At 42.3% G+C, this 17,802-nt stretch overlaps 1 protein-coding gene and 2 pseudogenes across 3 annotated transcripts; 2 read left to right on the plus strand and 1 right to left on the minus strand.

Annotated features, from left to right (window-relative positions):
- Positions 1-11,594: 11,594 nt before the first annotated feature.
- Positions 11,595-11,813, plus strand: LOC309825430 (SNRPN upstream reading frame protein-like; annotated as a pseudogene). The gene has a single exon. The product of its transcript is annotated as an SNRPN upstream reading frame protein-like (transcript).
- A 142-nt stretch (positions 11,814-11,955) lies between these two features.
- Positions 11,956-12,710, plus strand: LOC309825418 (small nuclear ribonucleoprotein-associated protein N-like; annotated as a pseudogene). Its single transcript has one exon. The product of its transcript is annotated as a small nuclear ribonucleoprotein-associated protein N-like (transcript).
- A 4,105-nt stretch (positions 12,711-16,815) lies between these two features.
- On the minus strand, positions 16,816-17,467 carry LOC309825388 (programmed cell death protein 5-like; the record flags this gene model as incomplete). Its single annotated transcript, XM_082658925.1, has 1 exon — positions 16,816-17,467. One exon carries the CDS (start codon positions 17,465-17,467, stop codon positions 16,955-16,957), a length of 513 nt encoding a protein of 170 aa, XP_082515051.1. The 3' UTR covers positions 16,816-16,954.
- Between the last annotated feature and the right edge of the window lie 335 nt (positions 17,468-17,802).

The raw sequence follows: 17,802 nt of genomic DNA on the forward strand, positions 1-17,802 counted from the left end.
ACCCAAGTTGACCTCTCGGCCTCTCTACTTTTAGGCCACCATCAAAGTACTCTTTATAAAACTCGAGCTTGGTCATGTCTCTTCTCTCTTTAAAACATTGTAGTTTGTGCTCTGTTCGCTCAAGGCCATGTGCCTTGACCAGGCCCTTTGGGATTTGTTCTCTGCTCGCCCGCACAGCCTCACCTACTGCCCTTTCCTCCTTGTGCTTCATGCTTGGGAACACCAGACTGCACACGCTTCAAGCCCACCCAAAATTTCATGCCTCTTGCCTCTGTACTGTCCTCCGTCTAGAATGCCTTTCCTTCATTTCATCCTCCCAAGAAACTTCTGTTTGGCTTCCTTCTTCTTCCCCTCCTCTAAGACATCCCTCACATTTACTCCTTTCCAGCCAACCAAGAAGTGAACCACTTCTTGGTACACTGCCATTGTCATGTCAACACACTGTCTTCTATGTATAATATGTCTTCAGGTGTCTGTGCCTTCTCTCAGTCTTAGGGCCCCACAAGAGCAGGGACTTTGTCCTAACCAACTCTTTCCCCAGCACCAGGCACAGTGTCTGGCATATAATCCAGGCCCAGAACAAGTTCTACCTTTTTCATGGACCCTCCCCAGTTTCCTAACCTTCCCTCCTCTAAATCCTACAATTTTCTTCTCTGTATCACTTTTGCCCTAATCATATATGGTCTCATTTATTATCTTTTAAAAAGTGACTCATTTCTCCAACAGATTTCATCGGAATCAAAATTTTCATTCATTTAGTAGCTGTTGGCCTTGTATCTCCCTCTCCCCTTCTATCTCTCAGGTCTCAGTAAGGAGTTGGACTCTGAGCTAGTTTGTCCATCATAAGATGGTGACAGAGGCAGCCCCAGGCGGCCATGTTTTGTACCACCTGACCCTGGGCACCCCTCCTGCTTCTGGGCCACGGCCAGGGATGAGTCCCTGATGCAAGGAGAGACAGCTCACTCACAGGCTGCCCAGGTGAAGTCTCTGGCTCTGGCAAAAACACTGCCCAATCTAGGTCAAGCTGGGCAAAGCAGAATCTTACTCTTGGGAATTTCAATTTACAAATACGGTAGGGTAGCATTTGAGACTAATAAAAAATTGTACAAATCTGTGGTAGTATGATACGAAAAATATTATCTAAGCCTCATTTATGTACTGACTTTGACATAATGGAAATCTCCCAAAATAGGAACCTGGAGGTACCCAGAATCCTGGTCGGCACGCTGGGAAGCCCAGCAGTACAAGGATCTCTACCCCTGGTTTCTCGTCAGCTCCCTGTCTTTGTGATCACCTCTCTTATTGAAATCGGACCCCCACTCATTACAGAGTTTGAGCGGGCATGGGGACCTTCCGCTCTTGTGACCTAATAGTGTAACCAAAGTGCCTAGTACTGTACCTGGTCCATAGCAGGTGCTCAATACACAGCAGCTGCCTCCTTCTCCTCATTATTATCATTGTTATCAACTCTTTGGTGGCAAACACAACTTATACTTCTCTGCATCCCTGTTGGAGGCTAACAGTTCTGGGCTCCAACCTTAACTCACACTTTTGGACATGGGGCCTTGGGCCCTTGAGAAGATTACCTACATTCTTTAAACCCTGTTTCCTATCTGTCAAACGAGGATAACAAGATATGCTTCCACGGATTGTTGGGCTAAATAAGACCATAAGATGCCTAACCCAGGTCTTGGCACCAAGCAAGCAAGTGGTAAATGTTAGCTGCTGCTGCTTCCTATTGTTAGTAGTATTAGTCATGCGCCTTAAACACAGTAAATACTTGTTGCCTCACTGAAGTCACCACCCAGAGAAAAACACTTGTTTTTCATTCTCAGTAAGAAACTTTGGGAGGTGACTTGGGCAGGCACTGAGAGAACAGATGTCTCTCATGAAGCATCAGCAAACTAATAAATCAGAAGAACTGACGGGCCGTTCACTTTTCTCGGAACCCCACCCAACCGGCAGAACCTTCTGGGCTGTCTCCCAGGCCCACTGATCCTCTGGGGGACCGTGTGCTATCACCCCATGGCTTGCACCGTTCTTCACCTCACATTACTAAACCGCCAGCACTCTCTGTGGTCATTTAGGTACATTATCAAATCGTGTTCATCCAGAATTTCTTTTACTCATTAATGTAATTAACTCTCACTGACTTAATAAATGTGATTAATGACTTTCTTGGCAGGAGCGGAAGAGCCTTTGCACCTTCCTCAGGTGGCACTGTCTTTATATAATCACTTGGAATCATGCAGCCCGGGGCCTGTGCTGGGTGAGGCAGGAGGTGGGTAGGTTTGGTGCTGGGCTGAGCTGTAGGGAGCCGAGCAGCACACAGCTGACCCGCAGTGGGGTCAGGAGAAGCCAGGGCCTGAGGAGGGCCGTCTTGGGCAATGGCTGCTCTCACACGTTCTTCTTTACCCTGTCTTTCTGGCACCTCCCTGCTAGTTATCCAAGGGTTGGGATTTTTTTTAAAGAAAAAAAAACAACCTAATGGGAATTTTCCACCAGCTTGAAATGGTGGAGAACCCCCTACCAAGACAGGGTACACATTTGTCATGAGTTTGAGAACCTGGAAGAAAAGTCAGGCCTTGGCTCCACAGTGGAGGGAGGCCCAGTGATCCAAATATTCTGGCAACCACAATGACCGTACGAGAGGGGCCAGAAGTAGATGATCCTCTATGGGCAGGAGGTCGAGCATGTTGTAAATAACTGGTACTTGATGAACCAGGAGACAGAGAACCAGAATAAATTGTTATTTGATTTAATGATCTACACCCCTTGAGGATGGTATGTTTTCCAGTTCCCAGGGACAGATGATACTGGGGAAACAACGCAGGGAAGCCCCTCTTCATCCTTCTACTCATCCTCCTTTGCCCACATTTCCTCTTGTGGAAGTACTGGCTACCATGAAGGATTCTAGTTTCAGCTCTGCTTCTTCTTGCAGGCCCTTGTTATTGGTATATAAATATTCAACTATTTACATTTTAATTCCTTACCACATGGTTAGACTTGGTTATGAATTTATACATTTTAATATGAGAAAAATAAGTATTTTACAAGCAATGCTGAAAGCCAATATTAAAAAATAAAATCTGCAGGTGGCTTGAGGCAGAACAGCGCTCACTCTGTGGCAGTCTCATCTGCTGTCTCACTTTCCTCACCCGCCTCTTCATCAATCCAATATGCAGCCAGAAGCTTCTCTGCTGGGGCTTTGATGACTTCCCTGGGGTAAGACGAATAATGCCAAAGCTTTTACTTTTGAAAGGAACAATTATAGTTTTCATTATTTCCTCATTTTAGATGAGAATTTTATACTGTCCCCTATCATTTACCCTGCATCCTTATAGAATATCTCATCCTCATCAGAAGACTCCCTGTCGTGTAGCTTTTGTGCCATGTTTTCCTTGCATGTGGCGTTGAGAGGCCTATACGTATTCCTAAGTCAAAGTGGCCGCCTTCTCCCGAAAAAGCCCTCCTAGAACACAGAAAGGGAAATATTAATTCTGCATCTACCCTGCTTTCTCTGGCCACAGTACTTTATCCTCCTCAAATTTACCTGACTCTCACTTTCCCCTGAGCTTCTCTTACGCAGCAGAAATCGAAAAAAGCCCCTTGGAGGAAACACACACAGTTAGTGTTACACGTCATTTTTCATCTCTCTCACAATGTGTTATCTCTGGTTGTATTAGGACTAAATGGGTACCTCAGTCCATAATCACAATGAGCAAAATCACCACAGATCCGGGATCTTGAAAATCATTGCATGCATGCTGTCCTTCCAGAAGTTCTCTGTGTCTGTCCAAATTGGCCCCCCAGTGTCTCTGGGGAGACCTCTGCATGTGGCTTAGCATGGAGTATAGGCAGGATAGGTAGGTAATAAGGATCTATTATTATTATTCTCATTTTATTCAGTAGAACATTGAGACCCAGAGGTTGAAATGACCCACTTTTCTCTATAAGAATTTGTCCATGAAGAAAAAGTAGTCCAAGCTGGCAAGGTTCAGTGATATTTATATGTCTAAACATGAAAGTGATAATCATCTGTGCCCATGAGGAATCAAACCTGGGACCTTGACCTCATTAGCACTGAGCTACTAGCTCTTTGGAAATATAAGGCAGTGAATGGTACGAGAGAATTAATGCACATCACAACTGTCTAATGTGTTACTAGCCTGAGAAGGTCCAGGGGCAAATACAGCTCATTCTATGACTACAATATGAGCTATATGTCATTAGGAGCCCTTGGAGAGGATTTATAAAGAAACACATTTTATGTACTTAGAAGCAAACCCACTTTTTTTATTCATTGTTGACTGTTTTTTTTTAACATTGAGGTAATTGATGCTTAGTCTAAAGAAGCTATAAATGTGTTCAAGGCACAGTAGAATAGGATCTGTGGTTCTTCTGGAAGGGTGATAAATCATAGTCACCATTAGCCTGGCTCTCCTTGATCAAAAGGTGTGACAAGTTGAGCTTAGGAAATGAACCACCATTGCCTACTGTGATTATGAATCTGAGGTTTAACAGGCTTTCCTGAATCATCTACAGCTTTAAGAGATATCTCAGTCTGAGGCTTGTGCTATCAAAAAATGTCAATAAAAAGAAACGAAAATGAGCTATTTGTAATGAGGTGGATAGACCTAGAGTCTGTCATACAGAGTGAAGTAAGTCAGAAAGAGAAAGACAAATACCGTATGCTAACACATATATATGGAATTTAAGGGGAAAAAAATGTCATGAAGAACCTAGGGGTAAGACAGCAATAAAGACACAGACCTACTAGAGAATGGACTTGAGGATATGGGGAGGGAGAAGGGTAAGATGTGACAAAGCGAGAGAGGCATGGACATATATATATACACTACCAAACATAAAATAGACAGCTAGTGGGAAGCAGCCGCATAGCACAGGGAGATCAGCTCGGTGCTTTGTGTCCACCTAGAGGGGTGGGATAGGGAGGGTGGGAGGGAGGGAGACGCAGGAGGGAAGAGATATGGGAACATATGTATATGTATAACTGATTCACTTTGTTATAAAGCAGAAACTAACACACCATTGTAAAGCAATTATACTCCAATAAAGGTGTAAAAAAAATGTCAAAAAGTGAATTGCATAAAAATATCAGGAATATTAACTGTTTCTCCACTTTCTACTGGAGTTAATCTAGCAAAAGGAGGCAGCACACTCCTGTGAACAATTATTCATTTAAGACATATTTCATAAACATTTATTGTGTACCTTGTGTCTGTCAAGCACTTGGGTTAAATGGACACATGTGGTCCTTTTTCTCAAAAATCTTACTATCTGTATTGGAGTGGGTAAAATAATAAATAGTACAAGAAGACAGGCAGACATTAGATCGAATCCTCTCATCTGAAAATGTTAAAATTTATGCTCTTAGTTTCATTATCTTTAAATAGGTAAATATTACCTCTTATAGAAATAAAGTTAAAGAGACCATGTCTCTAGAGTGCCTATCATGTGACAAAAATTAGGATGTCAGGAGTTTTAGCACTTTTCCTGTGTTCTACCATTTTTTCTTGACAAATTACCCTTCTCTTCTTTCTCCCTCGTAACTGATCAAGAACTGAAGGCAAAACTTACTTTATTAGGGGACAGTCCACCCTGCCTAGATTCTCCTGTATTCTCCCCGTACTAGGTAGGACTCACTGACTGAGGCAGGATGCTGGGATGGAGCATAGACTAGTCCATCTTGGAGGAAATAAACATTTTTCCCTCAAAGGAAAAGAATCACCTTAAACCTAGGGAACACTAATGCATATGCTTTTTATTTATTTTTTTCCCATTATGGTTTATTATAGGATGTTGAATACAGTTCCCTGTGCTATACAATAGGACCTTGCTGTTTATGCATTCTATATATATTAGTTTCCATCTGCTAGACCCAAACTCCCAATCCAACCCCTCCCTGGCCCCCTTCTCCTTGGCAACCACAAGTCTGTTCTCTCTATGTCTGTGAGTCTTTTTCTCTTTCGTAGATAAGTTCATTTGTGTCATATTTTAGATTCCACATATAAGTGATATCATATGGAATTTGTCTCTTTCTGGCTTAACGTCACTTCGTATGATAATCTCTATGTCCATCCATGTAGCTGCAAATGGCATTATTTCAGTCTTCTTTATGGCAGAGTAATACTCCAGTGTGTGTGTGTGTGTGTGTGTGTGTGTGTGTGTGTGTGTATCTTCTTTATCCATTCATCTGTTGATGTACATTTAGGTTGTCTCTGTGTCTTGGCTATTGTAAATAGTGCTGCTATGAACATAGGGGCGCATGTATCTTTACGAATTATAGTTTTGTCTGGATATAATGCATATGCTTTTTAAATCCAGGAGAAAATATTTACCATTATCTAGCCCAGGTGTGCATTAGAATCACCTTGAGGACCTGGTTAAAATATGTGTAAAAACTCTGATGTAGTAAATCTCAGTTGGGCTTTTCTGTTTAAAAAATTGTTCAAAGGTAAATAAGAGTATGTTAATAGGATATTTACAATTTCTAAGAAAGGCTAAAAGAAAATGGAGACCAAGATGTGGTAACATTCAGAGATAGTTGAAGAAATGGAGTCACCTTGTAGAGAAATTGTGGTCCTTGTGCACTGTTTGTGGAAATATAAAATGGTGCAGCTGCCATGGAAAACAGTATAACAGTTCACCCCAAATTAAGAATGTAATTACTATATGATTCAGCAATCCCACTTCTGTGTATATACCTAACAGGATTGAAAGCAGGGTCTCAAAGAGGTGTTTGTACAACATGTTCATAGCAGCGTTATACATAATTGCCAAAAAGTTGGCACAATCAAGGTGTCCGTTGATGGATGAATGAATAAACAAAATGTGGTGTGTACATACAATGGCGTATTATTCAGCCTTAAAAAAGAGGGGAATTCTAATGCATGCTACAACATGGATGAACCTTGAGGACATTCTGCTAAGTGAAATAAGACAGATGCAAAAAGACAAATGCTGTGTGATTCCATTTCTATGAAGTACCTAGAGTAAAAAAATTCATAGAGAAAGAAAGGAGGTTAGTTGCCAGTGACTCAGGGGAAGGGGAAATGAGTTGTTTAATGGGTGTAGCATTTCAGTTTTGCAAGATGAATAGAAATTTTGAGATTGCTTGTCCCAAAATGTGAGTGTACTTAACACTACTGAACTGTATTAACCTCAAAATGGTAAAGATGGTAAATTTTATCTTATGTATATTTCACCACACTTTAAAATAACTGATAAAGAGAAATCATCCTCATTATATATATCACAATTATGTCAGACTAATTCATCACAAAGGTATTTTAATATCTATAATTTTGGTTATAAATTTCGGGGTAGCGAGTTTATTTTTATTTTATTTTTAATTTTTTTAACATCTTTATTGGAGTATAATTGTTTACAATGGTGTGTTAGTTTCTGCTTTATAACCAAGTGAATCAGCTATACATATACATATATCCCCATATCTCCTCTCTCTTGCATCTCCCTCCCACCCTCCCTATCCCACCCCTCTAGGTGGACACAAAGCACAGAGCCGATCTCCCTGTGCTATGTGGCTGCTTCCCACTAGCTATCTATTTTACATTTGGTGGTGTATATATGTCCATGCCACTCTCTCACTTCGTCCCAGCTTACCCTTCCCCCTCTCCATGTCCTCAAGTCCATTCTCTACGTCTGGGTCTTTATTCCTGTCCTGACCCTAAGTTCACCAGAACCTGTTTTTCTTTTTAGATTCCATATATATGTGTTAGCATATGGTATTGTTTTTTCTCTTTCTGACTTACTTCACTCTGTATGACAGACTCTAGGTCCATCCACCTCACTACAAAAAACTCAATTTCGTTTCTTTTTATGGCTGGATTATATTCCATTGTATATATGTGCCACATCTTCTTTAGCCATTCATCTGTCGATGGACACTTAGGTTGCTTCCATGTTCTGGCTTTTGTAAATAGTGCTGCAATGAACATCGTGGTACGTGACTCTTTTTTAAGTATGGTTTTCTCAGGGTATATGCCCAGTAGTGGGATGGCTGGGTCATATGGTAGCTCTGTTTTTAATTTTTTAAGGAACCTCCATACTGTTTTCCATAGCGGCTGTATCAATTTACATTCCCACTAACAGTGCAGGAGGGTTCCCTTTTCTCCACACCCTCTCCAGAATTTATTGTTTGTAGAGTTTTTGATGATGGCCAATCTGACTTGTGTGAGGTGATACCTCATTGTACTTTTGATTTGCATTTCACTAATGATTAGTGATGTTGAGCATCCTTTCATGTGTTTGTTGGCAATCTGTATATCTTCTTTGGAGAAATGTCTATTTATGTCTTCTGCCCATTTTTGGATTGAGTTTTTTGATATTGAGCTGCATGAGTTGCTTGTATATTTTGGAGATTAATCCTATGTCAGTTGCTTCATCTGCAAATATTTTCTCCCATTCTGATGGAGAATGTTTATGTTTTCGTCTTGTTTATGGTTTGCTTTGCTGTGTAAAAGCATTTAAGTTTCATGAAGTCCCATTTGTTTATTTTTGTTTTTATTTCCATTTCTCTAGGAGATGGGTCAAAAAGGATCTTGCAGTGATTTATGTCACAGAGTGTTCTCCCTATGTTTTCCTCTTAGAGTTTTATAGTGTCTGGCCTTACATTTAGGTCTTTAATCCATTTTGAGTTTATTTTTGTGTATGGTGTTAGGGAGTGTTATAATTTCATTCTTGTACATGTAGCTGTCCAGTTTTCCTAGCACCACTTATTGAAGAGGCTGTCTTTTCTCCATTGTGTACTCTTGCCTCCTTTATCAAAAATAAGGTGACCATATGTGTGTGGATTTATCTCTGAGATTTCTATCCTGTTCCTTTGATCTATATGTCTGTTTTTGTGCCAGTACCATACTATCTTGATTACTGTAGCTTTGTCGTATAGTCTGAAGTCAGAGAGTCTGATTCCTTGGCTCTGTTTTTCTTTCTCAAGATTGCTTTGGCTTTTCGGGGTCTTTTGTGTTTCCATACAAATTGTGAGTTTTTTTGTTCTAGTTCTGTGAAAAATGCCAGTGGTAGTTTGATAGGGCTTGCATTGAATCTGTAGATTGCTTTGGGTAGTATAGTCATTTTTACAATATTGATTCTTCCAATCCAAGAACATGGTATATCTCTCCATCTGTTTATATAATCTTTAATTCCTTCCATCAGTGTCTTATAGTTTTCTGCATACAAGTCTTGTGCCTCTTTAGGAGGTTTATTCTTAGGTATTTTATTCTTTTTGTTGCAATGTTAAAGGGAGTGTTTCCTTAATTTCTCTTTCCAATTTTTCATCATTAGTGTATAGGAATGCAAGAGATTTCTGTGTATTAATTTTGTATCCTGCTACTTTACTGAATTCATTGATTAGCTCTAGTAGTTTTCTGGTAGCATCTTTAGGATTACTTATGTATAGTATCATGTCATCTGCCAACAGTGACAGTTTTACTTCTTCTTTTCCAATTTGGATTCCTTTTATTTCTTTTTCTTCTCTGATTGCAGTGGCTAGGACTTCCAAAACTGTTTTGAATAACAGTGGTGAGAGTGGGCAACCTTGTGTTGTTCCTGATCTGAGAGGGAATGTTTTCAGTTTTTCATCATTGAGAATGATGTTGGCTGTGGGTTTGTCATATATGGCCTGTATTATGTTGATGTAAGTTCCCTCTATGCCTATTTTCTGGAGGGTTTTTATCATAAATGGGTGTTGAATTTTGTCGAAAGTTTTTCCTGCATCTATTGAGATGATCATATGGTTTTTCTCCTTCAATGTTTTAATATGGTTTATCACATTGATTGATTTGCATATATTGAAGAATCCTTGCATTCCTGGGATAAACCCCACTTGATCATGGTGTATGATCCTTTTAATGTGCTGCTGGATTCTGTTTCCTAGTCTTTTGTTGAGGATTTTTGCATCTATGTTCATCGGTGATATTGGCCTGTAGTTTTCTTTTTTTTGTGACATCTTTGTCTAGTTTTGGTATCAGGGTGATGATGGCCTTGTAGAATGAGTTTGGGAGTGTTCCTCCCTTTGTTATATTTTGGAAGTTTGATAAGGATAGGTGTTAGCTCTTCCCTAAATATTTGATAGAATACTTTTAATTTTTTAAGTATAGTTGATATACCATGTTGTGCTAATTTCTGCTGTACAGTGAAGTGACTCAGTTATACACATATATACATTCTCTTTTTATATTCTGTTCCATTAGCCTTTATCCCAGGCGATTAGATATAGTTTCCTGTGCTATACAGTAGGACCTTCTTTTTTATCCATTCTGAATGTAATAGTTTGCATCTACTAACCCAGAACTCCCAGTCCATCCCTCTCTCTCTCCCCCCACCCCCTTGGCAACCACAAGTGTGTTCCCTTTTACTGTGAGTCTGTTTTGTAGATAGGTTCATTTTTGCCATATTTTACATTCCACATATAAGTGATATCACATGTTATTTGTCTTTCTCTTTCTGACTTGCTTCACTTAGCATGATAATTTCTAGTTGCATCCATGTTGCTGCAAATGGTATTATTTCCTTATTTTTTTATGGCTGAGTCTTATTCCATTGTATATATGTACCACATCTTCTTTATCCATTTATCGGTCGATGGTCACGTAGGTTGCTTCCATGTTTTGGCTATTGTGAATAGTGCTGCTATAAACATAGGGGTGCATGTATCTTTTTGAATTATAGTTTTGTCTGGGTATATGCCCAGGAGTAGAATTGCTGGATCATATGGTAGTTTTACTTTTAGTTTTCTGAGGAACCTCCATACTGTTTTCCATAGTAGCTACACCAACATACATTCCCACCAACAGTGTAGGAGGGTTCTTGGGGCAGCTAGTTTAAATAGAGATTATCCTGTTGTTGCAGAGATATCCACATGCAAAAGAGAATTTACTGTTTTATAATTTTAATACCAATCCAATAAGATGAATTTATTGCATATTCACAGCGTTTCATAACCTTTAGTCATTGGGAGAAAGGATAAAAATGAATATCAAAAAGGTGACTACCTGACTGTATTCTAAGGGTTTTTATATAGTGAAGTCATAGCTCATAACACATTAAGGGAATTGACACAGTTGCTTTGTAAAGTCAGACATTCTGGAATTGTTCTAGAATAAATCTTAGCTGAAAATTAACTCAAGAAATTCAGAGCACTGACACCAGTAAGAAAGGAGAATGAGCTTTCCAGCAACATACTAGGTCAGTTGGATCTACTATAATTGTTCTTAAATGCTCACCTAGCGGTTGCTTTAGCAATATACTTCTCCAGGGGAAAAATGGCCAAGCAGGAAAACCTGAGTGTCCTCAGCTATTTCTCAGCAGTGATGTAAGTCTTTTAAATCAGATCTGTCGAGTTTCACGTTCCTACCTCTGAAGCTGTTGGGGATGGCCTAGAGAAAGGCAAGTTGAAAGGCAGCTATCGAAAGTGGGTTCAGGGGGGTGGCCACACATGTGCAGCCTGAGCCGGGTGATTGGATGGTGCTGCCGTGGCAGGAGCAGTGCAGAGTGGGGTGGCCGCTGAAGGTGCCTGACCTGTTTTGTTCTGTTCTGAGTCCAGCGGTGTGATGGAGCAGGCCAGGGACCATATACACCTGAGATAGACTGTGGAACAGCACGTACCAGAGGTAGAAGTCCCAGTCAAACATAGAAGGATAGCCTCACTGAGCAACCAAGAGTGTCACCTGTACCCGAGGCGATCTCAGCAGCAGCAGCAAGTCCCTGTGGTGGATTTCCATGCAGAATTGAGACAGGCATTCTAAGCTGAGATACCAAGAGGTGGTTAAAGCAGTATTGGAACACCCAGGTAGCTGATTTCAAGAGAAAACAAACAAACAAAATAAAAACAGGCTCTATCTGCTGTTTGAAGCTTCTGCCCCAGCTTGCATTGTTTGGTGGAGAACCTTCGACTTACCTTAATCTGTAGCCTTCCCTTAGGTCTTAAGGATCCTGAAACTTTCCTGTGGACATTGGATTTGGTGGAGCAGCAATCATGACTGTGGGGAAGAGCAGCAAGATGCTGCAGCACATTGACTATAGGATGAGATGTGTCCTGCAAGACGATTGGATCTTCACTGGCACCTTTAAGGCTTTTGACAAGCATACGAACTTGATGCTCTGTGATTGTGATGAGTTCAGGAAGATCAAGCCAAAGAATTCCAAGCAGCCAGAGCGTGAAGAAAAGCGGGCTTTGGATCTGGTGTTGCTGTGCCAGGAGAACTTGGTTTCCATGACTGTGGAGGGACCACCCCCCAAAGATACTGGCATTGCTTGGATATCACTTGCTGGAGGTGGAGGAGGCCCTGAGGTCAGCAGAGCAGCTGGCAGAGGTGTTCCACCTGGTGTTCCAATTCCCCAGGCTCCTGCCCTGTCTGAGGGGTTGGGGGTGAGGCATCCCAACAGGTAATGACCCTACAGGGAAGAGGCACTGTAGCAGCTGCTGCAGGTGCTGCTACTGCCAGCACTGCTGGAGCCCCAGCTCAGTAACCACCAGGACAGGGGACTGTCCCCACACCTGTTGGTTGAGCAACCCTACCTCCAGGAATTATGGCTCCTGCACCTGGTATGGGACCACTCATGGGCCCACCAATTAGGCTTCCCCTACTTGAGGGACTCCAATAGGCATGCCCCCTCCAGGAATGAGACCCCCTTCTCCAGGAATAAAAGGTCCACCTCCACCATGAATGTGGCCACAAGACCCTAGGATACTATTGATCCTTCTTAGTCACATTTTTCCTGCAGTGCATCTTGTGGAATGTGTGTAGTGTTTGTGAGCTTTTGTCCCCTTTGCTGCATTAATATCAGCTAATAAATGCATAGAGCAATAAAGAAAAGTGGGTTCAAAAGGAGATAGATGAACTTCATCTAGAAATTTCAGAGATTGATTGGGGATTGAGACAACTATCAAGAGGAAAGGTGTGGACCCAAACAGAGAACCAATACTGGCAAAATTAAGGGGAAGTAGGTCAGAGGAGACAAATAATGCGAGATAACGCACAAATAACATTTATGAACCATAGACTACATCCCAGGCACTCTTCTAATCACTTTACTTGTATTAACTCAGTGAATCCTTTCAACAACTTTATGTGATAGGTACTTACATTATTCCCCAATGTCTTACCTCGTATCATCCCAAAAGGAGACCTGGGGACAAGGATTTGGATTCAATCCCCGGGCAATGATATCAGGTGCTCTGTCTTCTATGAGAGAGTGGAGAAGTCAGTCAAGGAAGGGAGGAAAACCAAATAAGTTCTGTTAATTAGTGGTGTCTGCCATGGGCAACCAGGGCTCCAAATGCCAATGGAAATGCTGTATAGAATATGCCTCAGCATTGTTCCACTGAGGGACAGGGAAGCGTTAGATTTTATCCGCCAGCTCCTACCTTTCATTAGTTGAGGATTGCTTCTGAGGCATTAATTCCTAGGCACTGTCATGTTATCATATTCCAAGACATCATCAGGAAGAGAAGCAGTCTTTGATATATAAGGAGCTGCAGATGGTGTCAGAGCAATGACAGCATCTGCTTCACTGAGTTTGCATATGAGGAACATGGGACACAAAATTAACATCATTCAGTTTGGATTTATTCTAGAAATAATGACCATTGACTGAAGCTAGGTTTCTATATTCTGCCTGTGTTTACATGGGTAACTCAGTGCAGCTAAAGCTGATGAAACAGACAAGAATAGAAAGACATCTTACACATGAAATCCATAGCTAACAGTGAGACACAATTCATTGGTTCATTCATTTATTCAATCATTTGTACTTTCATCCAAATATTTACTAAGTGCCAGTGTTGAGTTTAGTAGTGTTTTGTGCACTGGGGATGGGGTGGGGAGAGGGATATAAGGAGAACAATTATGACAAGATTTCTGTTGTCATGCAGTTGGCATGTTATTGGAGAGACAAAATAAATAATTTCAAATGATAATGAATACGTTGAATAAAATAGACATCTACGTGACTAATTACAATGCTTATAGTTACTCAGAGCACCAGCAACTTGCCATAATTGCCAAAGAAAAAGTAAACATCCACTTCTTACCAGAATTAAACTCCTAAATATGATACTGAGGACTGTGTAGTTAACAGGTGGATGGCGGTACAGCAAAGGAGCGGTGGATAAAGAAATTGGAAACACATTGCCAGCAGGGCTTGGTGCATGCCTGCCCTGATTAGAATGATGAATTGTGATGTTTTGAAAGGAAGAAAATGGTTGTGTATACTATCCTATATTTAACTTTGCATAAAAGATTAAAAGCATATCATCACATATTCTGTATCATTCATTTTAGTAGGCTGAGTGTGTGCTCAAATATGTGATAACTCTAGATCAGGGATTAAGAACTTCTTCAGGACATGCTTTTTTTTTTTTTTTTTTTGGCCACTGCTCGACTTGCCAGATCTTAGTTCCCCGACCTGCCCTCGGTAGTGAAAGTGTGGAGTCCTAACCACCGGACCGGCAGGGAATTCCCAGGGCATGCTTCTTTCTATGGAATGTACTTCGAGTTACATGCTGTAGGTCACCCTTGGAGACTAGTCTGTCGTGGGATGTCTGTAATCAAAGTCTGCTCATGCATTCTCTCATTCCTTTAGTTTTATCTTTATTCTCACATTTACTGAGTGCCTTATCGGGCAGGTGCGGTTTGGGGCACTGAATTGAGCAGGAGAGACGTGGTAACTGGAGCGCACATTCTAGTGGGGGAACCTGACAACAAGTAAACAAGAAACTGATCAACAAAAATGTTAACAACCCTTTCGATTCGGCCCCAGCAGGGTCCTCCAGCCCAGTGTCATTGGAGCCAAATAGAATGATATACTGAGTTCGGTTCAGAAGCAAAGGAAAGTTTTATTCTTTGATCGAAAAATGGAGAGGTGCGAGCTCGCACTCTCCCCGTAGGCAGTGGGCAGGGCTGCTAGGGCTCTCCTAGCGGGGAGGGGCGCCGAGTTCTCGCGGGTCTGGCGCAGGCGTATTGCTCACACTCCAGGTCACGGTGTCACGCACAGCGTCTCCGCACACGGGCCCGCCGCCCCCATCTTGAATCGCAGTGCAGTGCGTCGAGCCTCTGCGTGGAGCTGTGGTGTCAGGCGCGGCTGTGTGGCTCTAGGAGCTCTGGTCCAAAGGGCTAGGTACAGGGCCTCTGCGTGTGGCAGCCTATGGGCAGGTGAAACTAGAATAAGCACAAAGGAGAAGAAAAAAAAAGGTTAGACACTATTACCCAGCTTCTATTTTTATTTCCTGGGAATTGTTAATGGGCTTTACCGGTGGCAAATCCCTCCTCTGCCTTTTGTCCTGCTCTTCGTTCTCGAGGGGCGCTGAAGGGCGCAAGTTCATTTTCTGTAACTACTGCCTCCTGATTTCGGGCGTCGTCATAACCCGGGGTAGAGGAGCAGAACGTCCCAGCTCCCTTTAGCTATGTATGTCACCAGGCTTTGGCTCTAACTGTTCGTATCCCTGAGTGAGACAATTTAACCTTTTGGCGACAGAGGATGTTACCGACTTAGACGTGAGGCACCCCTCTTGGGGTCCTAGCTGAACCGAAGTCCCCCGGCTCGGTCAGGGTGTTCTTTCCCCCTCAGGTTCGTGCCGCCAATAATGAAACTGAGTTTGGCTCAAGCAAGACCGGGTTTTATTCAATGGCCAGGGAATGGAGAAGGGTAGCTCATGCTCTAAAGGCACATTATTCCTGAAAGGAGGAAAGTGGGGGACTTTTAAGGGGTGAGAGGCAAGTGCGTCATCAGAAATTGGGGAAAAGGATAGAGATTTCCAGGAACAGCCCGGGTATGCGCAGTCCCTCAGGCCCTCTTGCACACGCAAGGCCCTCTTGCACATGCACAAACTGTGTCTAGCAGAGTACAAATGCCCCTTTCGGTGGAGATCGTAGTGTGGTAATGAAGTAAAGGTAACTTTCAGACACCTCCAGATTTCATCTGCGCAGGTGTGTTCCTGTGGTCAATTCAGAGCAGGTTTGGGGCAGTTGACCACTGTATATCTCTCAAAACATATACCTCTCAAAGCACAGCTGCAAAACATCTCTGCCAAACACCAGGTGCTTTTGAAACAAACACAGAAATGAATCTGGGCAAGTGTTGTTCAGCTCTCAGGAGTTGGTATGGAAACACAGAGATAAATGAGGGGAAGGAAAGTGGTGACCTTTATTTTGCCTGCTATCTTGGATCTAGCCAGTTTGGTCTGGTTTTGTTGTGGGCTTTTGTGGCATCCTGTTGATAGAACACAACTAGCTTCTATAGTTAAAAGCAGTTTCTGCACCCAGGGCCTGGGCCGCATAGCATGGGTGACAAGGACACCAGTCAAGTCAAGGTACATGGCCGACATATTAGCAAGAGCAGCATGTCTCAACTATCTGACTGATTATACTTTTCATGCCAGGAGTTACCATGACCTCAACTAACCAATTATATAGAGCTTTCCTCCCATAGTGAGTTTCTTGATGAGTCTCCCTGATGGCTTGACAAGCTGCAGTTGGGGAAAGAAGTATGGTTCTTGTTCATTAACTAGCTACCCATGGCCTCCTACATCTCTAATGAAGCCCCGTTTTTGCACTTTGTCTAATTCTTCCTTTATGCAGATTGGGGAATAATTGGATGGATCTGGCCTTCGAGGTATGAGGGGTAGTTGCCAAGTTACTGGTTCCCTGGCCACCCTTTTGGCAATCACATCTGCCTTGTTGTTTCCCTCTGCATCCCCCTTTTGCCGACCCCTACAATGAGTTACTACCACCTTTTTTGGAAGCTGTACTACTTCTTTTTTATTATTTTTTTAATTTTGCATAACAAGTTTATTTCTAAAAGGCATATAGACAATAAACAAAGTAAACATCCCATCAAGATCTTAACTTCTGCCAAGTGTTATCTGTCCTAAAATTGCTCCATTAAGTCCCAGTGTCTAGACGTCTTAAATTCAATAATCGTCATCTTCATCAGAGTCCATTACTTTTCTTCTGTTGAATTTAACTGTTGTTTTCTTTTCTGTTTGTTGGTTTACTTTTTCGAGGATTTCTATTAAACCTTGTTCTGATACCTTCCCACTTAGTTGTCCATACCGTGCTATCTGTATAAGGTAATTCTCTACTGTTTTAGTTTTCTCAGGCTTTACAAGTGCTAAGTTACTTAATCGGGCCCGGGCAGATGGATCCAGAACTTGGGCTAAGATACTGTTTCTCATTTCTGCTTCCCTATGCTTTGCTTCCTGTTGTGCTACATCGCCAGGGTCCCCGTGCTTCGCCTGCAGCTCGGCCCGCCTGTGCTTCCTCAGCGCCTCAAGCTCCTCCTCTGCCACGGTGTGGCCGTCTGGAGCGAGCAGCCGCGGCCACGCTCCAGCCCACTCAGAGAGACCTCTGGGAAGCTGTACTACTTCTAAGAGCTTCAGTATGCTTAAGCCACGTTCCAGCTGTTCGTTCTCCTCAGTAAGCATACCTCTTTCCTTCCAAATAGCCCCATGTGCATGGAGGATGGCATATGCGTACTGGGAATCTGTGTAAACATTGAAGATCCTCCCAGTCCTGAACTCTAAGGCTTTTGGACAGAAGTCCCTGGAGGGTAGCCCTCTTGCTTCTGTGACTTGGGTCCAGGAGGTTACAGTGTATCCTGCCAGACGTCTCCCCCTCTCATAAAACTGCTCCTGTTTGTGACCCATTCCTTTTTGGCATCTGGAAGAGGCTCACTTCCTAGCTTGGGGCAACTGGAATAGATGGCGTCTGTGGTTTCTATACAGTCATGCTCCAGGGACCCCATTTCTGTGGGTATCAG

This window comes from Grampus griseus (assembly GCF_964374135.1).
Source record: "Grampus griseus genome assembly, chromosome: 7".
Classification (NCBI taxonomy): Eukaryota; Metazoa; Chordata; class Mammalia; order Artiodactyla; family Delphinidae; genus Grampus; species Grampus griseus.